The sequence below is a fragment of the Camarhynchus parvulus genome, chromosome 4 (assembly GCF_901933205.1).
Source record: "Camarhynchus parvulus chromosome 4, STF_HiC, whole genome shotgun sequence".
In the NCBI taxonomy this organism is placed as follows: domain Eukaryota; kingdom Metazoa; phylum Chordata; class Aves; order Passeriformes; family Thraupidae; genus Camarhynchus; species Camarhynchus parvulus.
The window spans coordinates 18872553-18892316 of NC_044574.1; the positions used below are offsets into that span (position 1 = coordinate 18872553).

Consider the following 19764-nt stretch of genomic DNA (forward strand, 5'->3'; position numbering starts at 1 on the left):
ACAGGCAGTAGAACAGATAGTCTCCCTTGTTTCAAAGGAACCCCAGAATTGGCACAAATCTTTTCTGATACTGGTTAGCAGTGAAGTCCTACAGTCATAATCAGTAATTTAACTAATTCTGGTTCTAAGAGCTAGGAATGTATTGTGCCTAGCAAGGTCTAGGCATTCTTTCATTTTTATTCTAAGGACCAGATCATGGCCTGGGTAACCTGCCTGTCCTAGATCATTAAATGGAGCGAGGCTCCTCTGCTCTGTGGTGCTCAATGTTTCTCCCTACTATGGAAATAAAATCAGGAGACTTTGGGACATCCTCGTCTTCTCCCTTAATGCTTGGGAATATGAGGCAAAAATGTACTCCTGGATCAAATATTCAGTCTGTAAATAATTTAACTAACATCAAGTTCCAAAAGATGCAAGTAGAGAGAATTTTTTTTCTTTCACAGAAATTTTGGCTGATTTTGAGTGATCTAGTCTCCCAACTTGGGCAAACAAGGCTTTCACCATTCATGGTGATAACACTGGAGAAGCAAGCAGTATGACACAGAATTATGGTAACAGGCATTTTATAGAAATCAGAGTTCATAGTTATTAGCACTTAGTACAGAACTACTACAGTAAAATATTCATTGCATTTTACCTTGGCTGCTGCTTTCTTCATCAATTCCAATGCGAGTTTTATATTCTTTTTCACACCTTGACCCTAGGAAACGGATATGCGAAACAATTATTGTTTACAAATGCAGACTGATAAAAATTCACTTATGCACATACAAAATGCCTTTTAATATTGATACTATTACCTACTAAGTGTCATTCAGCTTTAAACAGTTACAACAAAACAAGCAGCTTTGAGTTCATCCTTCCTTCACAGCTTTACAAAATCTCGGTGACTCAGCCTAGAAACAAATATTGTACCAGTATATTCAAGTGATTTTTATGGGTAAATGATAATACAGATCTTTGAGTAACTAAGGAAGAATAAATAGCATTTAAAGGGGCAGAGGTTGTACACAGTTTGGCAGAGATTAAGAGCTCTCAGCTTTCCTGAAAAGATGTTAGAGTGTCTCTAGAGGAAATACACAGATGTCATGCTTATGATGTCCACATAAAATAATCCCACACACAGGTAAAACAGATTATGTGTGTTCAAAATTAACACAAGCAAGACTTAAGCAAGCATTTTCTAGAGAAAAACCCTCCACTGTCAAAGGAATGAGATGAAGACCTAACAGTTCCTCACCACCTAAGCTTTAGTGTTTGAATGTCTTATGGGTGACATCACTTAGCTGATACACCTTATTTGACTCAGGTGAGGTCATGCTTCCATTTAGCATCTTCTGTCTACTGCTTCTAGCAGGGAAAAACTAACTGCATGCAGCGATAATTTAATTCCAACTAAAAAAAAAATCCTAATAAAGGGCATTCTAAGAAAGGATCAAATTTTTACCTACACCTCTACACCAAAGCCTATGCCTACTAGCTGATTGGATTCTTGAGGTGACAAGACATTAGGAAAAATTAGGATCCACAATTTGGGTGGTATTTAGATCCTGAATATGGATAGGAATAAAGTAAGATTGTTTTTAACTTGCTCTTTTTAAAATTTTTGTGCCTCTTTTTAGTAAAAATCAACATTAGCTTTATACCTATTGATTGATTTTCAGAGTAAATGTAAAAGCACTTGCATACACTCTTACTGTGTGTCACTGCAGATAACTTAAAACATCATGTTAAAGGAAAGACTATTTTGAAGTGAAAACATGAAATATGACTTACCTTAAACAACACAATGGCGTAATCATATATCAACACTGGATCTTCTGTTTCTATTGCACCCTTTGCATACCATTCTATTGCAGCTTCGGGATTTTTTGCCACTCCTTGTTGGCCCCAAAACAGCATCTGAGCCAAACGTTGCTAAAAGAAACAATTTAAGTAGTATTGCTATAAATGATAGTATTGAAACTGGAATTGCAGGAACAGACTTTTACAGGCTTAGATGCATTTCAAATATGAGAAGAAACTAGTATACACCCTCAACAGTTTGAAAACAACTGGTTAACAGGAATATTCTGAGAGTTTTTCAATGGTGGAATGTACCGATGCTAACTCTACAGCAGGCTTATTTTTACAGCTGTCAGTATCATAGAGTCTGGACTGATTTAACTGCAGAGGTAAGTGACAGATTTGATGCAGGTAAATGGCAAAGTATTACAATATACTGCTACTGGTCTCAGATCAGCAGCAGAATTGCAATGTATCAAATACAAAGCCAGGGAAAAGGATCAGATAAGGAGATTGCCAAGACTTGAAGACTCTGCCCTTCTGCCTTGCATTATTGTTATGGCTTTTGCATGGATATTATTGAACAGGAATATGAGAAATAGTCTAGGCTTGGAAAAAAGAAGCAATTCTGGGTGCAAGGAGGAAAGTCTGTCTGCTCTCCTCTGCAACTTTCCTACATGGTCTACAGCTGTACATTCCTAAATGTGTCTAAAACCAAGAATGGGGAAAATTATTGCTTTATACCTGTGCAGCTGCATTTCCTCTTGTTGCTTCATGTTTTAACCACATAAAGACATCACCATTTTCTTTTGTTTGAGCTTTTAGCAGTTCATCATCCATCAGTCTTATAGTTTCAACAAATGCCTGAAGAGTAGGTAAACAGAAAAAAATTAACTTCCACATGAATTTCACAATGGATTTCTACATCTTCTACCAAAATGAAAATGTTGTCCATGTCCTGCTTATCCCTAAAAATTCATGATCAGTTCTGGATTTTTAAATTCTCATCACTCCTCTATTGGCCAGGGCATTAAGAACTATTCTTACATCCACTGTAAAAAACATTTACTGCTTTCTTCCAAAACTGTAAGTCCATTCTACACCAGAAAAATATGCCAAGACACCAACAACTAAAAAAAAAACCCCAAACCATCTTTTGGTTGTAAAAATGACAAAGAAGTGTATTTAAGTCGTTCAGTGCTTTAATATTTCTATAGAAATCGCTTTCAAAAGATTAAAAAAAGACTGGCAGAAAGCTTGATGAAGACCTGACCCACAGCACTCTTATCTAGGTAAGTCTGCCAGCTTTTAGTTCTTCAGCAATTAGAATGTCTCTATATTTGTACAATAATCATGCTTTCTGATAAGCCACGATTCTAGCACTCAACCTACCCTGACTATTCTTTACAAATAAAGTTGTGTTACCTCCTGTTAGCAGCCTATTCCAAAATGATTTTATTGTAACTTTATCTGATAATTATTTAACAACCAAGTAATTACATTTGATTATAGAAAAGGTTAAAGAATGGAGAGGACAATTCATCTTTTGCAGGAACTTAATAAACACATCCAATTATATTAATAATTAGAAGTCTGAGTGAGGATTCAGGGGCCAAGGCTTGGACTTTAATAAAAGACAGGCTTGTGGACAATTCTGAGGATTTGAGTCTGATATTGATTTTGATTCCCCCTTCTTAAGAAACATAGTAATTATACCTACATATAATTTGGGGGATTTTGTAACAATCATTGGATCATAGAATGATTTGGGCTGGAAGGGACTTTTAAAGACCATTTAGTCCAACACCCCTGCCACAGGCAGGGAAACAAATCAGATGAGCCAATATTTGTAAATCAAGACAAAAATCTTCTGGCCACATAATGCAAATATGAAAAATAACTTGCACAGAAAAAAATTCAGGTACACTAATAATTCTTTTACCTGTTCCCCTTTTATATTGTGTTGATCCAGGGATGTCTTTATTGCGATATTGCTGTAATAAGCATAAGACAGCTCCAAATCAAGCGGATAGTTATTAATCCCTTGGTAATGTTTATAGCCAAGATTCATCACAGAAAGTCTCTCGTTCCCCTGAGCACCAACCAAACTATATAGCAGTCCCTGGCAAAAATCAACAGACATAAAGAAGAGTGAATTCACTGCACGTCTCACAAGTTAAGCACTTCCCAGGAAATTTCCAGGGAACAGAATGTTCATTCTGGTAGCTGATATACTAGCTGTATTATGTAAACACAGTTAGAGAAGCAAACACAGCCCATAAAGTAGTCAAAGTGTCTTATGTTTGCACAGAAACACTGGAAAGAAAATCTAGGCTCTACATACTTTTCAAGTATTGCATTTATTCTGTCATCACGAAATGTGCAGCAGTTTTTCAATGTCATTTTACTACGGAGTTGTTTATACTCTGACACTTATACTCAGCAGTGACTTAACCAGTCCCACTGAAGCCAGCTGGAATTTTCACACTGAATTCTGTGGAAACATATGGAAGCTAACAAACAGCATTTGAGAATCTTACCCTAGGGATCTGACAGGACTAGTAGGATAGAATCTATGGCTGCTAAGGTTTCAGCACAAATCTTCCTTGAGATTCGTGTTAATTGGTCTATGCACCACACATTTGCCAAAAAAAATTTTCAGCACTACTATTATTTTTCACCTGCACAGTAAGAAAACCAGTGGTGTCCCATCTGTGCTGGATATTGTTTCCTACACTACCTGAAGCAGATTCAATGATGAAATTACTTAGCCTCCATAATAAGCACAGTATACTCTATAATTACGGTATAAAAAAGGTTCCTGTCTAAGGTTTCTTGTTTCTGAAGATTTGCAGGTGAGCTTTGTCTCTGATTGGCCTGTAAGAGGTTCTTCTGATTTAGTGTCCTCTAACCACAACAGACGAAGAATAGCAGAAGATCTGCTATTCTTTATGAGTGTTTTATATTTTACTATTATACCACAATTAAATATCTGTTGGCAATTTCAGTGTTGTCTTCTTCCCCTGACATAGAACACATTGAAACATTTCAGTTATTTTCAAGCTGCCTAAGAGGTCAGGAGTTCTCAAACTCTGCAGTTGCTCAGTTTGAAGCACAGTCACTTTTTTACAAAAGAAAACTGCTCTACTTTGGTTACCCTTGCTCATTTGACTATATATACTCAGTGTCACATTTTTGCACACTCTAAAATCACACTTCTTTCCTGATTGTGCTATGCAACCTTTCCAATTTAGATTTGCCTGATCTGGGACTTTTTTCCTACCTGTCTTCAAATCACTGTGAATGACTCAAGGGCTCTTACTCATCCTGGCTCCACAGTGACTGGGAAAAGCAGTACCTTCTATGCTGTTCACTTTACTTCCATTTTTTGATCTTTACTATATCACTGATGTCCTTGTTCTGCTTGAGCAGGATCAAGATTCCCACCACCAGGCCTTCATAAAGATATAACTGCCATCAAGGTATTTATTAATAGCTTTATTGGAGAATTCTTTCAACCACCTGGATCTGAGGGCCATTTCACTTTTTTTAATTCAGTGGATCATCCCATTTCTTAACTGTCTTTAAGGTAATTAATTTCACAGACATAACAGCACATGTTAAGTATGGTACCTTTATACGATCCACAGGCACACCAAGGCCTGTTTCAAATATAACTGCAAGGAAATAGGAAGCCTTATGGTATCCACAGCAACTGGAATCCACCAGGAGAGGGACAGAGGAGCCCAAATTGCTGAGGCCATTGGCACTGGACAGACCTTTCACAACCTTCTCAAATATCCTTCGGCCAACTTCTACAACTGTATCACTTCCATCTTCTAACACCAAAAATAAAATATAGAACACACAGTTGTTTTAAGAGTTAAAATTAGGAACCAGTTTCCCCAATCAGAGTAACAGACAGAATAATAGATTCTGTTATTTCTCAAGCTGAATGGTATTCTCAATGCAGATGAAATTCCTAGAGAAATAAGGTATTACTGAATAGGAAGGGTGAAAAAAATCCAAAAGACCATCTCAAAGTAACTAATCACTAAAAACATAAGGATATTTCTATGACTCCTTCTACCTAATAAGCCATTCTTCCATCTGCAGCATATTGCAACATATAAGCCACTTAACATTCCTTTATAAAGTTAGCTAATATGAAAAAAATGTATAACACATTAAGTCAAATGATACCAAACTACACAAAAATATTGTTGACTTATTTAAGAACAATTGAAAAAAAGAAACATGATTACCATCTGGACTACTGAAATCCATCTCTTGTAACAGTTTGAACAAAGTGTGGTACTTTTCCCTGAGCTCTTTTCCCCACATGAAAGCATCACATTTGGATTTTTCTCCATATTTGTGAATCAGCTCCAAATAATAGTTTTCATAGTAACCTACAGAAAGCAACATATTTAAGACATGAAAGCTGAGTTTTTGGTCTTGAAAAGAAGTTTCTGACAGAAAAAATGTTTTTCTAGTAAACTAAAAATTCATGGACAAGATGAGCACACCCTTAACACAAAGACAAAAATTCACCTAGCTAGCACAGGCCACGTACAAATACATTTAGATTTCTTCTGCCATACTCTGGTCACAGTACATTCAATTGAATTCAAATTAGAAACATAAGGTAGTTTTCAGCATACATTTAAGCTATGTCATTCTCCTTTCACCAAAGTGAAAGGTATGGTAGAAACCTGTTAATTACTGAATCTTAGGTAACTGTGGCAGAAACATTCTAGCAAAAGCCACCCATTTTCCTTTAGGGTAATTTTGAAAATGAAATAGAAGAAAGGAAATTGCATAGCATACATGAAAAGCTTGAGAGTATTTCTTTGTCCCTTTAGGCATCTGTCTTATTAGAGAAGACATATCAAGATGATTTAAGTTTTTATTCCAAGACACAAAAGAATTTGCAGGGACAAAATCCCAGTTTTAGCTAATGAGTAATGAGACTAAACTCATCAAATTGCATTTTTTTTCTTGTTATGGCTGAATTTAATTTTACTTTTGATGATCAATATCCAGATTGTTAAAGGAAAGAAAACAGGTCTCTAAAGATGACAGTTTAAGATTCATGTCACAGATCAACACTTACAACTTCTGCGTGTTTTTTCGCCTTGCCTTACAATATATCTGTAATCATAAACTATTTCTTGAATGTCATTACATCTCTCGTAGTAAAGTTCAATTTGTTCCACTGTGTCTTTGTCATGAAGAGGATTAGAAATCTGTAAAAATGCAAATGATGGATAAATGGCATTCCCAGTATCTGTTGTTGTGTATGCTCAGCTAGAAAGATGCATTGTACACAAATAACAAAAGGAAACAGATTGTTCACTACAATCTGGCACACCCTATTAGTGTGTCAGACAGCCTGATGCTGGCCTCAGTAGACCATTGTCGATTTAAATGGTCAGCATAATCCAAAAATCACAGAAGACTTTCCAAAACTGACCAAATCCATGTGACTTTTACCATCAGTTTCATCAAAACCACAGATTAATCAAATATATCCAACACTGTATCATCAGAAACTCTGGTAAACCAATAGTGAAAATATTCAGTATCTTAAATACACATTATATTACTATAATTATATCTATATTATTAAATATAGATCTACAAACATTGCTTTACACACTCACTTCCCAAAGTATTATCTTTTAGCATTTGAAATGGTAAGTAACATTGCTAGATTTCAACAGAAAATTATCATGTATGACATATGTTCCCAGATACTATTGTGCTTCATAGCTAGTTTATCACTTGATGAGCACTCCATCTGAAAAAATAAAATATAGTCATATTTGGCTACTAATATTTCAGCATTTCCAAGTAGTGCTCTTGCTCACCTGCTCTGTTTCCAGCACATTGAGGCGATAGTATTTCACAGGTCCAAAGAAGGCTTCAATGCCATTTACGTACCCACTGCCCCCGAGAACAAAGTATCCAGCAGTGTCATCATAATAGAAATCTTCCCTAAAACTTGAGAACATGAAAGAGAAGTAAGCTGACTATCTAGAGGTACTGTGAAAGAAGAACGAGAAATTAGTATTTCTCAGAATTTCTGCAACTGACAGTCTTAAGCTTATTCCAAGTATCTTTTTCTTTTGTAATTTGTTTATTCTCAAAATTGACTCTGCAATTTAGTGTGACAAATAATGGAGTAAATTTAACAAATTCCTTGTCTACAAACATATTAAACCAGCAGGGATGTTTTATTTTTCTGACCTGTAAGTATCTTTTGATATTTCAGGCATCATTACTTAAGCTCATTTTTTTCACTTCCACCTTTTCCTTTCACTTTTCTAAAATCAGCATATGAAAATTTAAGTTATTTGTCTCCTAGAGTTATCATCTGCAACTTATCAATTTCTGGATTTAAAGCATAGCAGAGAAGGAACAATCCTGAAGTCTGCCATGCAGTTCACTGTTACGTAGTTCCCTTATTAACAGCGGCATTTTTTAATTATTTGCACAAGAAAGAGTCCATCTTAAATTACAGAGGAAGGAAACAACTAAAAATCCATTTAAAAATATTCAGTTGCATAGAATAAAGGACAGAGAGTGAATTTCTTTTGGTAGAAATTTTGCTCTCTAACTAAGCAAAGCAAGTAAGAATTTCCCTGGTGAAATACTACCTCTCACAGTAACAGTAAAACTAGACTTCAGTAAGGCCAAGAGTTCATTTGAAGACTGATCTTAATGCCACTGACCTGCCAATCAGTCTTTAGTGAGGGTTATCAGACTCTAGTACTACATCATGCACCACATTAACTCATGGCATTAACAAAAATACTCAGCTCATGCTTAATGTAAGCACAGTAAAGCAAACTGGTTTTGAAAGCATAGTGCAGAAAAAGACCACAGACATTTTCAAAATCAATTAGAATCTCAGTTACAGACTTGTGTTATCCTTCTCCCACTCTCTGTATCTGAACATACACACACATACTACTCCACAAAGGGGAAAATGCTGCTTACGTAAAAGACTGATGATGATGTCTTTTCAAATTCTTCCCAACACTGCTTACTTCGATCTAAAAGAGCACAAAACATTGATTACAATAAAAGAAATGTTATAGGGTACATTTATTACACTGTGCAGTTGCTCCAAGGGAGGTTTAAATTGGATGTTAGGAAATATTTCTTCACTGAAAGGGTTGTCAAGCACTGGAACAGGCTGCCCATGTTAACTGTGGAGTCACCATCCCTGAAGTGTTCAGGAAACAAGTGGATGTGGCACTCAGCACTGTGGTTTTAACTGATGTGATGCTGTTTGCTCAAAGGTTGGACTCAATAATCTTTGAGGTCTTTTCCAGCCTTAATGATTCAATGATTCTTGTTGATCCACAGCCCAAAATCCTTCTCCCCAGGGCTGCTCTCAATCCACTCTCTGCCCAGCCCGGGTTTGTGCATGGGATTCCCCTGACCCAGGTGCAACACCTCGCACTTGGACTTGCTGAACATCAGAAGGTTCACATGAGCCCACCTCTCCAGCCTGTCCATGTCCATCTGGATGGCATCCATTCCCTCCAGCACCTCAACTACGCCCCTCAGCTTGGGGTCATTGGAAAACTTGCTGAGGATGCACCCAATCCAACTCAATCAATCAATCAATCAATCGATCAATCAATGTTGATTTTCCAGAGCTGGATGGTCTGTACATCCCCTCACAACTTCTAGCTTTAGATTTTTCATTCTTTTGCTATGTGAGCACGTACAATTTACAGTGTTTCTCTCAGCTTCAGCTATTAAGGAGTTTGTCAGCTGGCAATTCAGTAGCAAGTATACCTGTCCACCCTTAAAGGAGAGATCCAGCCGAAACCACTGCTTCAGAGGAAGGCTGAAGCTAGTTTTCACTGCAAGGTCATCCCCTCTCATGAGATGCATCTGAATATGCACATAACCTGAGAGCAAAAAAGGAAGAAAAAGGAAACAAACACCACAGAAACATCAGCAGCAAGAATGGGTTTACTAATGCTTTGTTCACAGTGATTCTGTCCTCTTCATCCTCTTCATCCCCAACAACAGAAATCCGGCACCACCAAGCCATGCATCAGATCTCAGAGAGTCCCACAGACAGTGCTCCACATTTCAGTTACACAGCTCAGATGCTGATGCTCAGGCTCCCACACGAAACCAGAGGCTGAAAACCAGGGTTAAACAGACTAAACAGACTAAACCTGAGGGAGGCTGTCACAGTTGATCTCAAACATCAGAAAGCAGTTGTGGCTTGCAGTAAACAGCAGAAGGGACCAGTAAACAATGGCATCCACTCAGCACTCAACTGGTGGCACATGACTGCAATGATCAAGTAGAAGACAACTCTACCCTCCACTTTTTGGACCTGCAGAAGCTACACTCATGGTCTGAGCTTTTAAGATCAGAACAGGCTACCATGATAATCTAGTCTAACACTGAGAATAAAACTGGCCCCAAAACCTTGCCAGGCCAATCTCACATTAAGCTGGTAACTTCTATTTTTGTTTTGTTCTTCACAGAAAAGCATCCAGTTTATAATGGATACATTAATTATTGAAATTGGATACATGACAGAGAAAATGAAATTGACAAAAATAACAGTGAGGAAGAGGTCAGCTGTCAAACTCACATAGAAGGAGGAAAAAAAATGTATTATGAGAATGCCAGGTGTGCACTTTTAAAATTCTGCACACTTATTTCCTCTGTGAGCCTGTCAGCCAGCTCCCAGCCCTCTTCTGACAACAACAGACCCCCACTGCAAGTGTTGCAAGACTAAGACAGTGCTACCTCTTAACTTTCTTCTGGATCAGGGAAACAGACTGGTTCTTGAACATTGTAATGTAGGCAAGACCTTGAATGACTTTGAATTTTTCTGAGGCTACTCCCAATTATCAAAAATTTTCATGTTGTAAATATACAGGAATTAAGATCAATTTAAAATAACACTTCAGTAATAATAAGAAAGCTTGTTCATTGAGGCAAGACTGTTTAATCTCGGTGTATGCTCCTGGCTGTAAGATTCAGGCTATTCTCCTGACAAAGCAGACATTTCTGAAGTTAGTGAAGATTAGATGTTATGCAATGACGACATTTTCTCCTGCTAATTTAGTGGCTACTTTCCTACTGAGACACTATAGTCAAAAAGAAGCATTTTTCAAGGGATCAATTTCACAAAATAGGTCTGATAATATATTTTTATAAATGTTATTCCTAGGCACAAATCAATGAAGACTGTATTAGACCTCTTCTGAAAGCCATTAATAATATCCCTTACCTTCCTCATTTAGAAATACAGCAGGAGTACCATACATTTCTTTTGAATCAATAAAATACAGTATACCACACAGATCCTTTTCACAGTGATGGAGTAGATATAGCCAGATTGAAATGGTGAGCCTGTATGAGCAAAAACAAACACAAAATCCACTCCTGATGACAAAACTCTCCATATAATTTGAAAAGCATGCATTTCACTTTAATTTAGCAAACCTGTGTCACACATGTAATCTTTAGAATAGAATAGAACACCGTAGAATCCTCTACAGTAAAAAAAATCCTCTTCAGAAAAACCACACTTAAGACTCTTGGATCTTTGATCTCTAACCACAGATTTTTGTGGTAACAAACAGGAGAAGAGAGTAAGGAAGTGTTATCTGAATCAAGTCCAGAATGCCAGGTCAGAGCTACTTCCAGATCCTACACCACCAAGGAACACACTGAGAACACAACCAAGACAAACTGGATCCAACCTCCCCCACACAGACTCCAGTACCAAACCCCCAGATGCATCTTGATTGTTGAAGCCAGTAAAAGCTATAACCTCTGTCTTCTCTGCAAAAAGTGAACTGTGAAAATATGCTTGGGAGAAGCAGTTAAAAATGAGTCCATCCTCTGGACAGTACAGATAGGTATGAATAGCTGTCACAGAAGTATCACAGAATGAATAAAGGTGGAGCCTCTGCAAACTGTGGAACAGCGCAAAGTAAAAAACCAAACACCAACAGCACTATGTACTTAGAAATTTCTGTTCAAACCTGACTGAGACATTAAAAGCAGAATATATACCACAATATCTAATTTTAAGGAGTTCCTCTGTGCCAGACTAAATCTGCTTCCATGCTCTTAACAGCAATTTGATCACACTTATTTCTGTAACATTGCCACAGCAGTTAGGTCAATGCTGAATGACTTTGAAAATCGTGTCTAATTCAGCAAAGAACTATAATTATTATCATATCTGATGAAATAGTTCACTTTTCTTAGTGACTTTTAGAAAGAAATAGTAATTTTTTGCATTTCTGTAATTAATAAAAATGGTCAACATTTGTTTATAATACTTTAAGATTGGGTCAGCTTGCCTTGCTTCTCTCTCAAAAAATTGCATAACACAAGTACCTTGTATCTTGTCCTAAACTAAACCACTGTAGGTCTGAAAGCCTAACACCTGCTCTCCTGTTTAAAAAAAAAATGCAAGGATGATTAAGTTTTCCCTAATGGAAACTATGCCTTAAACAGCTAATAACACCATTTTCTCCAGAGATGGTATATGGATGTGGTAGAAAGGTTTGTAAATGACAATCACCTGTATATTGATTGCTAGGACCTACAGGCAAACATTGTGCTTCTAGAAATACTGCTCCTGTGTTCATGCTTATATACTGCTCTTTTCAACTTTCATCTCTGCCAATACAGCAAACTCAAATGCCTCAGTCTCCATTTAATCCTTGATTGCCAGTCTGAGACAGTGTTTGCTCTGTACACATTTCTTGGGACAGAGTTTGGGACGATGCTGACTCATTTCATATCCCCATTGCTGCAGAATGCCCAACAACTGCCAAATGAGCAGTCCCTTACAGTCCCAGCCTGTCTTTGCTGCAGGCTCAAACAGGAGATATATATCTCAGGCTCTCTTTCTTCACAAATCCCTGACTGAAGCCAAACAAGTATCTCAGATTCATCTACTTCTGTTAACCTTTTGTACAGTGGGGAACCACTGCTCACATACACAGAACTGAAAAAGAACTGAAGAGAAGAACTGTCTTCCTCTTTCTAACAGAACCACCCCAGGCTGTCACACAACCACAACATACAACAAACTGAAAACATCACTTGAGGGCAAGAACTATGTGGAGCAGATAAAAAGATGCATAAATTCATGTCATTTACTCTACACCAGAGCTTAAATGCCTCTGTACCAGAAGCAGGATGCAACTGTGTTGGTGGGCAAAGAGCAGCAGGCTGTCACTCATCCAGAAGAGACCAGGAGCTAAAAATCGCTCTGTATTTATGGCTTCAGTTATGGTTTTAGAGCTACTAATTTGCATGCAACCTGTGCTCTCTGGCAAGTCATCTTGGCACTCTTCTTGAGGCCACAGGCCAAATGCAAACCAGCAGGCAAGTTCCAGCTCCTGTAATTATTTCCTACTTCTGTAATAATGTTGCCAGGGTGAGAGCATCTGGAAGGGAGGTATATTTATGTATCTCTTTTCCCCTGAAGTTGCAAAATATGACTGGAGAGTTGCGACAGTTTTGGGAAGGGGGACCAGAGCAGAGCAAGATGACCTTACAAGAGCGATTCCTCTGTAACTGAATAGCATTCAGGGGCTAAGGAGTTGTACTCCTGTCAAAACAGGAAAGTTTACACAGCAATTGGTAGAAGGAAATGGAGTGAGCTCAAGTTGGAAGACTTATCTAGGCACAGGATTCTATCAGGCTGCTTGTCAGGAGCAAAATAAACTAGAGTGGGCATTTATAGGGATAAAGCTGCTTCATGCTGCTTGCCCTTGCAAGAAATCCTACTCTGCTCTTGGTCTGCAAACAATGTTAGAAATGCAGATCTGTTTGTTTGCAGAAAATCCCAGGCTAGTTAGTCATGAGACAGCAGTCTGATCATGATAGCAGGCAACAGCTAACTCACCCTCCTAAATGTACCTAACCCATTCAGTTTCACCTTCACTGGCATCTCTTACACAGCACTGCACCAACACATACTGTAAGTATCTTCCTGAGCTTCAGCTTAAGCCTGTCCAAAACTGGAATCAGAAGGAACTGCTAACTAGGATCCTTTTGCATCTTTTCTGAAATTAGTAGGCAGTATTCCTTGAATTTGAATAAAAATGGTCAATATTTGTTTATAATACTTTAAGATTGGGTCAGCTTGCCTTGTTTGTAAAGCCCAAGAGTTTAAGTACATTCTATAGCCTTCAAAAACCAAATATAGCCCCGTTCAGTTACTTGCCTATACTTACATGGGATAATCAATCTGATGTTGTCTCACTGTCTCAAGTTCTCTGTTTTCAAATTGTTCAAATTTCTTCACAATTCCTGTTTTTTCCCCACTGGAAGCATATATAAATTCAAGAACCTGGACACCATCTGCAAAATACAGTCTTTTTTAATCTGACAGACAGAAAGCATAGAATCTAATTAATTAGCTCACATTTCTACAGTCAAACATTTAAATCACAAAACAGATTTAAAGCTAACACAAACTCTCAATAAGTCCTTAGACACAAATTCACTTGCTGCTGTAAAATACATTACAGTCTTGGACCAAATAACCCAAGAAAAGTGAAATTGAGCCTGTTGCCAGATGGAATTAGAAGCAGGGAAAGAACAGACTTATTTAAATCTAAGACACTTAAAGAACCAGTTAGTAAACAAGAAGTCCTACTTAATGCTATGCACTTAAATCTCATCCTATCTCTTGTTATGCCTAAGTGACATTTCCCCACATCTCTCGGAATTGCTCTCCATTTGTGCCTCTCTATATTATATGTATGCATAGATACCAATTCTGTTCTTAACTGATATGGATAATCCTGTAACAAAACTGATAAAGCTGCCCTTTCTAAGAAACAGGAGAAAAATTTTCAAGGTCATGATATATCATCAGCTTGCCTAGAGAAACCCAAAAACCAGATAAAAAACCACCAAGAAAACAATAAAATAAACCAAATCCTGAGCAAATAGTTACAATATTATTTTAAGAAACAAAATTTGAATATTATTTCCTCTTATTGTCTATTAAACTGATTTAATCTGTAATAGAAATAGATAATACAGACAATAAGATGTTTCACAGTGTTGTCAGATATCACAGGCTATCTCCAACAAGTATTTTAGAAAGCCCTTAAAGGAAGCAAGATGTTCCCTGTTCTTCTTCAGAGCACTTACACGTCAGTGCAGTGAGAATAAATGACACAAATACCATTATGGGGTTTTCTGGGAGAGAACTATTTAGAAACAAATGTTCTTTTTCCTTCTAGTTTCTGCTTTGAGCACGCACTGAGAGCAAAAGAATTGTCAGCAAGTGTAAAGCTAGAGATAGGCAGGCAGAAAAAAAAAGAACTCAAAAAATCTAGAAAGCAAAGCTGTTTCTGTAATCTGTACTGTTGGCAAGACACAAATTTTTATTTAAAACTACTACTTTCCTTAAAATGCTTGTTCATAATGGTTCCAGGGAAAAAAAAGAGGTGCTGTAAAGCTTAGCTCACTACAGAGACTTGAAAATATCTTTCTGAGTGTGAGGCCATCACTTTAAGCAGAAGGAAACTACTTGTGTGAAAATTATGTGTGCATGAACTGCAGAACTGATTCTGAATTAATGCAGTAAGGGACTGAACAACTCTCTCTGAAGATAAAGGAATGATGACCCTGGTGAGTTTTGACTAAAATTGTTTGAAAATGCTTAGAAAATAGGGGGCCAGGCTGCTACCAACCTCCAGGCTAGCTGTGATGAAACAATGTGAAGAGCAGGATGGCTTCAGCAACCTGCAACTCTAGCCTCACAGTTATAGAGATTACATGTTCAACAATACTGCCCAAATAAACCACTTATGTAATATTTACTATTTACTACCAGCAGGCACTTTTTAACAGCGTACCAGAGATGTTATTTGTTTCCTCGGGGAAAAAAAGTGACATTGCACCTACCAGTTTCATGAGGGCACTGAGGTATCCTATTGGCCTGGAGCATCCACAAATAGTCAGCACCCCACTGAAGACAAACTTTGTGGTCCTTATATGGCCGTTCAAAGGGTGGAACTGCCTCTAAAAATGTGTAGTTCTTGGCAACTGCAGCCTGGTAGTCTTCATTCTGCTCATCACCATAGTTGTTAGCTGATCTGTGGCTAATCCATGCATACAGTATCACACTGTGCACTATTATTGAGTTTCTGATGATATAATCATCTCTGTAAACCATGATGCTTGGAAATTTCAAGTGTACTTGTCGAGTTCTGCTAACATAAAGGTTCTTCTCATCCTTCCATCTCCTTCTATACACTGGTACACCAGTCCTGAACTCGGAGGAAGCTACTGCTTCTAAATTGACAATACAAGGCTTAGAACATAAATACTGAACTGAAACCTCAGAATTGTTAAGAACTTTCTTTTCTAAAATGTTTAAATAGATAAAATCTACATAATCCATATTCTTCTGAAACTGTGGAGTAACTGCCGTTGTCTGTAATGTCTCCTTTCCAAAGGACAGCACAAAGTTCTGGAAGAAAACCCAAAACACAAACATGTTAACCAGAGAATCTATGTGATTATTCATACACTCACAATAATAACAGAACACTGCACAGGCACGTATATACCATACTTTTACTTCAAAAGATGAGGTTTCTTTTACCCAGCAAGTAGACACGGACTACTGGAGAGCCACCATCAAGATTTTAATGGCAACAATGTCCCTACGTCAAGTTCTCAAAGTTACACATGCTTCTACAAACAAACTGTATTTACAGGGTGTATCCTTCAGCCCTATGCAAGTGGAATCCGGTCTAAGATAGCGACTTACACGTCACACTATTTAAACATGCTCCTAGGATCAGGCCTAAGGAGTGTGCACAAAAATGTGCAGGCATATATTCATTATGTATCATTGTTTGCTAGGATTGCCACAGGCTTGATGTTTCTGCTTCTTCTTAAAAAGTTAGCTAATTTTGTTACCTGTCATGCAGGTCCCTGAAGGACAAAATAACAACAAAGGCTTCCTGAGAATGAATTAATATTCGTGAAGTGTTTCATTTTTGACATGTTTCTATTGTGAAGATGGACTTAGAAATGTGAGCAGCAAGACCAGCAGGCTGAATTTGCTCAGCTTTTGCTCTCCACAGCTATGTACATTATATATAGTTCGAGAGTGGGTGCCTGGACATACAACAGGATTATCCCCTGTGATGAAGTTCTTGTCTCTAAAGCTTCAAACAGCTTCTTTTCTTTCTGCCTAGCAGTCAGCATCCAGCTTGATGCACTGCCAAGGATACTGGGGATTACTCAGCTCTGAGGGCAAGCTACCAGCACAGCAGTTCCACCATGTCCCCTGGTCTGTCTAAGATATTCACAATTGTCACTTAGGATTACCAGGGAAGATGGTCATTAAGATTGCTCAAAATGAGATCTGTCTTGGGTAACTTTTAACTTTGCTAAGATTAAACAAATTAAAATAAAATTTATCTTGGATACCTATTTACCTTGGATTGATGCCTTCAAAATATTTAAAGGGTTTGGCCTAGTCATTAGTACATTTCTAATCATAGAAATTATGTGTTGTGCACCTGGAGGACTAGACCTTGCCCACAATCCAATATGGGGATCAGTAAAAGTCCCTAATGATAAACTATTTTGCTTTTTATATCTTGAGAATATGTTGACACTCCTTGAGAGCTACACTGAAAAAACATCAAGCCAGTAAGACCTATGAAGGTGTAAATATTAGGAAAAGTCAGAACTAAGTTCTATACTACCTCTTTGCTCCTACAGATGAAGATTTTTGGATTTTTTGATCACCTGTGTGATCAAATGGTATTTTCCCCCAGTTCCCTGCCTCCTTAGAGATGCAAAAGAGCTCAAGGTTTGTTAGAGGAACACAACTATGCAACCTTGACTTTGTTAAGGTCAGACACTGGAAGACATAACTTTTGGACAAAAAAGCTAGATACCATTGCGAGCAGATGGGTAGTTCTAGATCACTTTATTTAGCGTTTCTAGGGAACTTGTCACTTAAACCACTTTCCATACTTGCAACCAAACGCTCTTTATCTTCTTGTATCCAACAAGAGACACTGCAAGTGAGATGTGCAGTGATGCTGAACACTGATAAACACATGTAAGCACCAAGACATACACCTCGAACAAATAAAATGCTAAAAAACCACAGAACACTATGCAACTCAGTATTTTGGCTTTCTACAATAGGCAGTCTCATCAGAGTGACAGTCTTCCTCTCTGCCTTATTTCCCACTCCACAAAATGCATATTGGTTAGAGCATGGTGCTAATAATGCCAAGGCTGAGGGTTTGACCCCTTTATGGGCCATTCACTTAAAGAGTTGGCCTCAATGATGCTTGTGGGTCCCTTCCAACTCAGAATATTCCGTAATTTTATATTGTAAAACCTATGCAAACTGATGGGGCTAAAAAAAGGAATAGCAATAGGAGATTGGTGTCCATTGGAACACATGGTATGGTGTCTATCATATGCTGGAATAACACACATACACAAATACTGAGACAAAAATTGATGAGAGAGCCTTCATTTTAATACTAATCTGAGTGCCTTTCAGAGCTTCACTTGACAAAAGATACTGTTCTTTTACATTTCCAACACAATTCTTCGGTTTAAACACTTCCAAAAGCATTAAAAGCCCATAGCAGCAGCAACAAATTATCCTAAACGTCTTGCATTTGATGGTTATAATTAATATTTCTTGATCTTACAATAAAGAGTACTTGTAAGTAGCTTAATCTTTGTGATGAGGGGGGTGTGTCATGAGGAAGATGGTAATATACTATGAACACAGTGCCATGTCATTATCACAAGATGCAAAAGTCCGCCAGGTAGATACTAAAAAGCATAGGGGTACTAATGTGTGCTTACCACACACACTTACTGTCAAAACACACACAGAGGCAGCTCTCAGTTTTCTCAGTGGTTATCCACTACAGAGCAATGGGAACTAGACTCCAGCAAAGACGGCTTGGGTCTGGCACAGCTCATTAACAAAGATGCAGCAGTACATGAATATGTCCATCTAATCTCCAGTGAATGGCAGAAATTTTGTGGTAGGGGATCCCAAAGCAGTAAGCTCTCAAACCCCAAACCAGGTCTCTGCAGAACAATTTCCATGATGCTGTTAGAGCACTTAAGCACAATGCAACACAATTGCTGACGCTAAGTTTAGCTTCAGCTCTGCTGATCTAGTGCTTGTCCCGTAGTGCCTGATCTGCTAAATGGCTCCCCATTTTACTTTGTATTCTTTGGTCCCTGGGTACAACTTGAGGCCTGTGCTGCCAAAATGCATGAAGTATATTTGAGTCTGCTGTTACACCCCACCTAACAACCCTTCTGGAAGCTCATCCAGTAAACAGCATGGAGCAAAGAACCCTGAGCAACCCCACAATGCTGGAGACCTGGCAGACACTGCAGACCATAAACCTCCAGACCATGGCCAAGTCTCTGTTACCACTACACAGCCCACAGAGCGTGTATCATCTCAGTGTTCCTGCTTGGTGAGGAAGCCTCTTCCCTTCCTGTTATATCAGACAAGGCAGAGTTAAATGTGCATCACCTCTGAGATAGAACAAGGATGAGAAGATTACACATTGAGTGAGTGTGATTAGGAGACTTAAATATAAAAGTTTTCCAGCACACTAAAGAAGTCAGCTACGCTGATTCAAAATATTATCATGAAATAGACAAAAGTTCAACAAGGCAGATACAAAGGTTTCAATGTGTGGGGCAACTTAAAGCTGTAAATGGTTTTGGGGTGTTTTTTTCTTTTCTTAAATCCTGCTGAATCTGAATGATTTAGCCCAAGTAATCCCATCAGATCTTGGGATAAAAATCAATGTGGGAGGCAAACACTGCAAGCATTAGGAAACTGAACATTTTCAGCAGCGTAATAATACAGAAATGACTGAGCAAGTATTCTTTCATTTGCTGGAGGTCTCAACAGGACCCTCC

The 19764-nt window shown here is 38.0% G+C and overlaps 1 protein-coding gene across 3 annotated transcripts in view; it reads right to left on the reverse strand.

Annotated features, from left to right (window-relative positions):
* Positions 1–19764, reverse strand: part of SEL1L3 (SEL1L family member 3) — a 33463-nt gene that overhangs the window by 12515 nt on the left and 1184 nt on the right. For 2 of the 3 annotated variants that reach the window (XM_030947792.1, XM_030947790.1), the window contains exons 2-14: positions 15727–16294; positions 14040–14166; positions 11066–11187; positions 9601–9716; positions 8791–8846; positions 7659–7791; positions 6902–7034; positions 6051–6197; positions 5419–5624; positions 3728–3907; positions 2530–2649; positions 1777–1917; positions 638–700 (exon numbers count right to left, since the gene is read on the reverse strand). In XM_030947792.1, coding sequence (XP_030803652.1) covers positions 638–700; positions 1777–1917; positions 2530–2649; positions 3728–3907; positions 5419–5624; positions 6051–6197; positions 6902–7034; positions 7659–7791; positions 8791–8846; positions 9601–9716; positions 11066–11187; positions 14040–14166; positions 15727–16294 — 2112 coding nt within the window. The remainder of the gene's footprint in view (positions 1–637; positions 701–1776; positions 1918–2529; positions 2650–3727; positions 3908–5418; positions 5625–6050; positions 6198–6901; positions 7035–7658; positions 7792–8790; positions 8847–9600; positions 9717–11065; positions 11188–14039; positions 14167–15726; positions 16295–19764) is intronic. The other variant, XM_030947791.1, reaches the window with a different exon arrangement.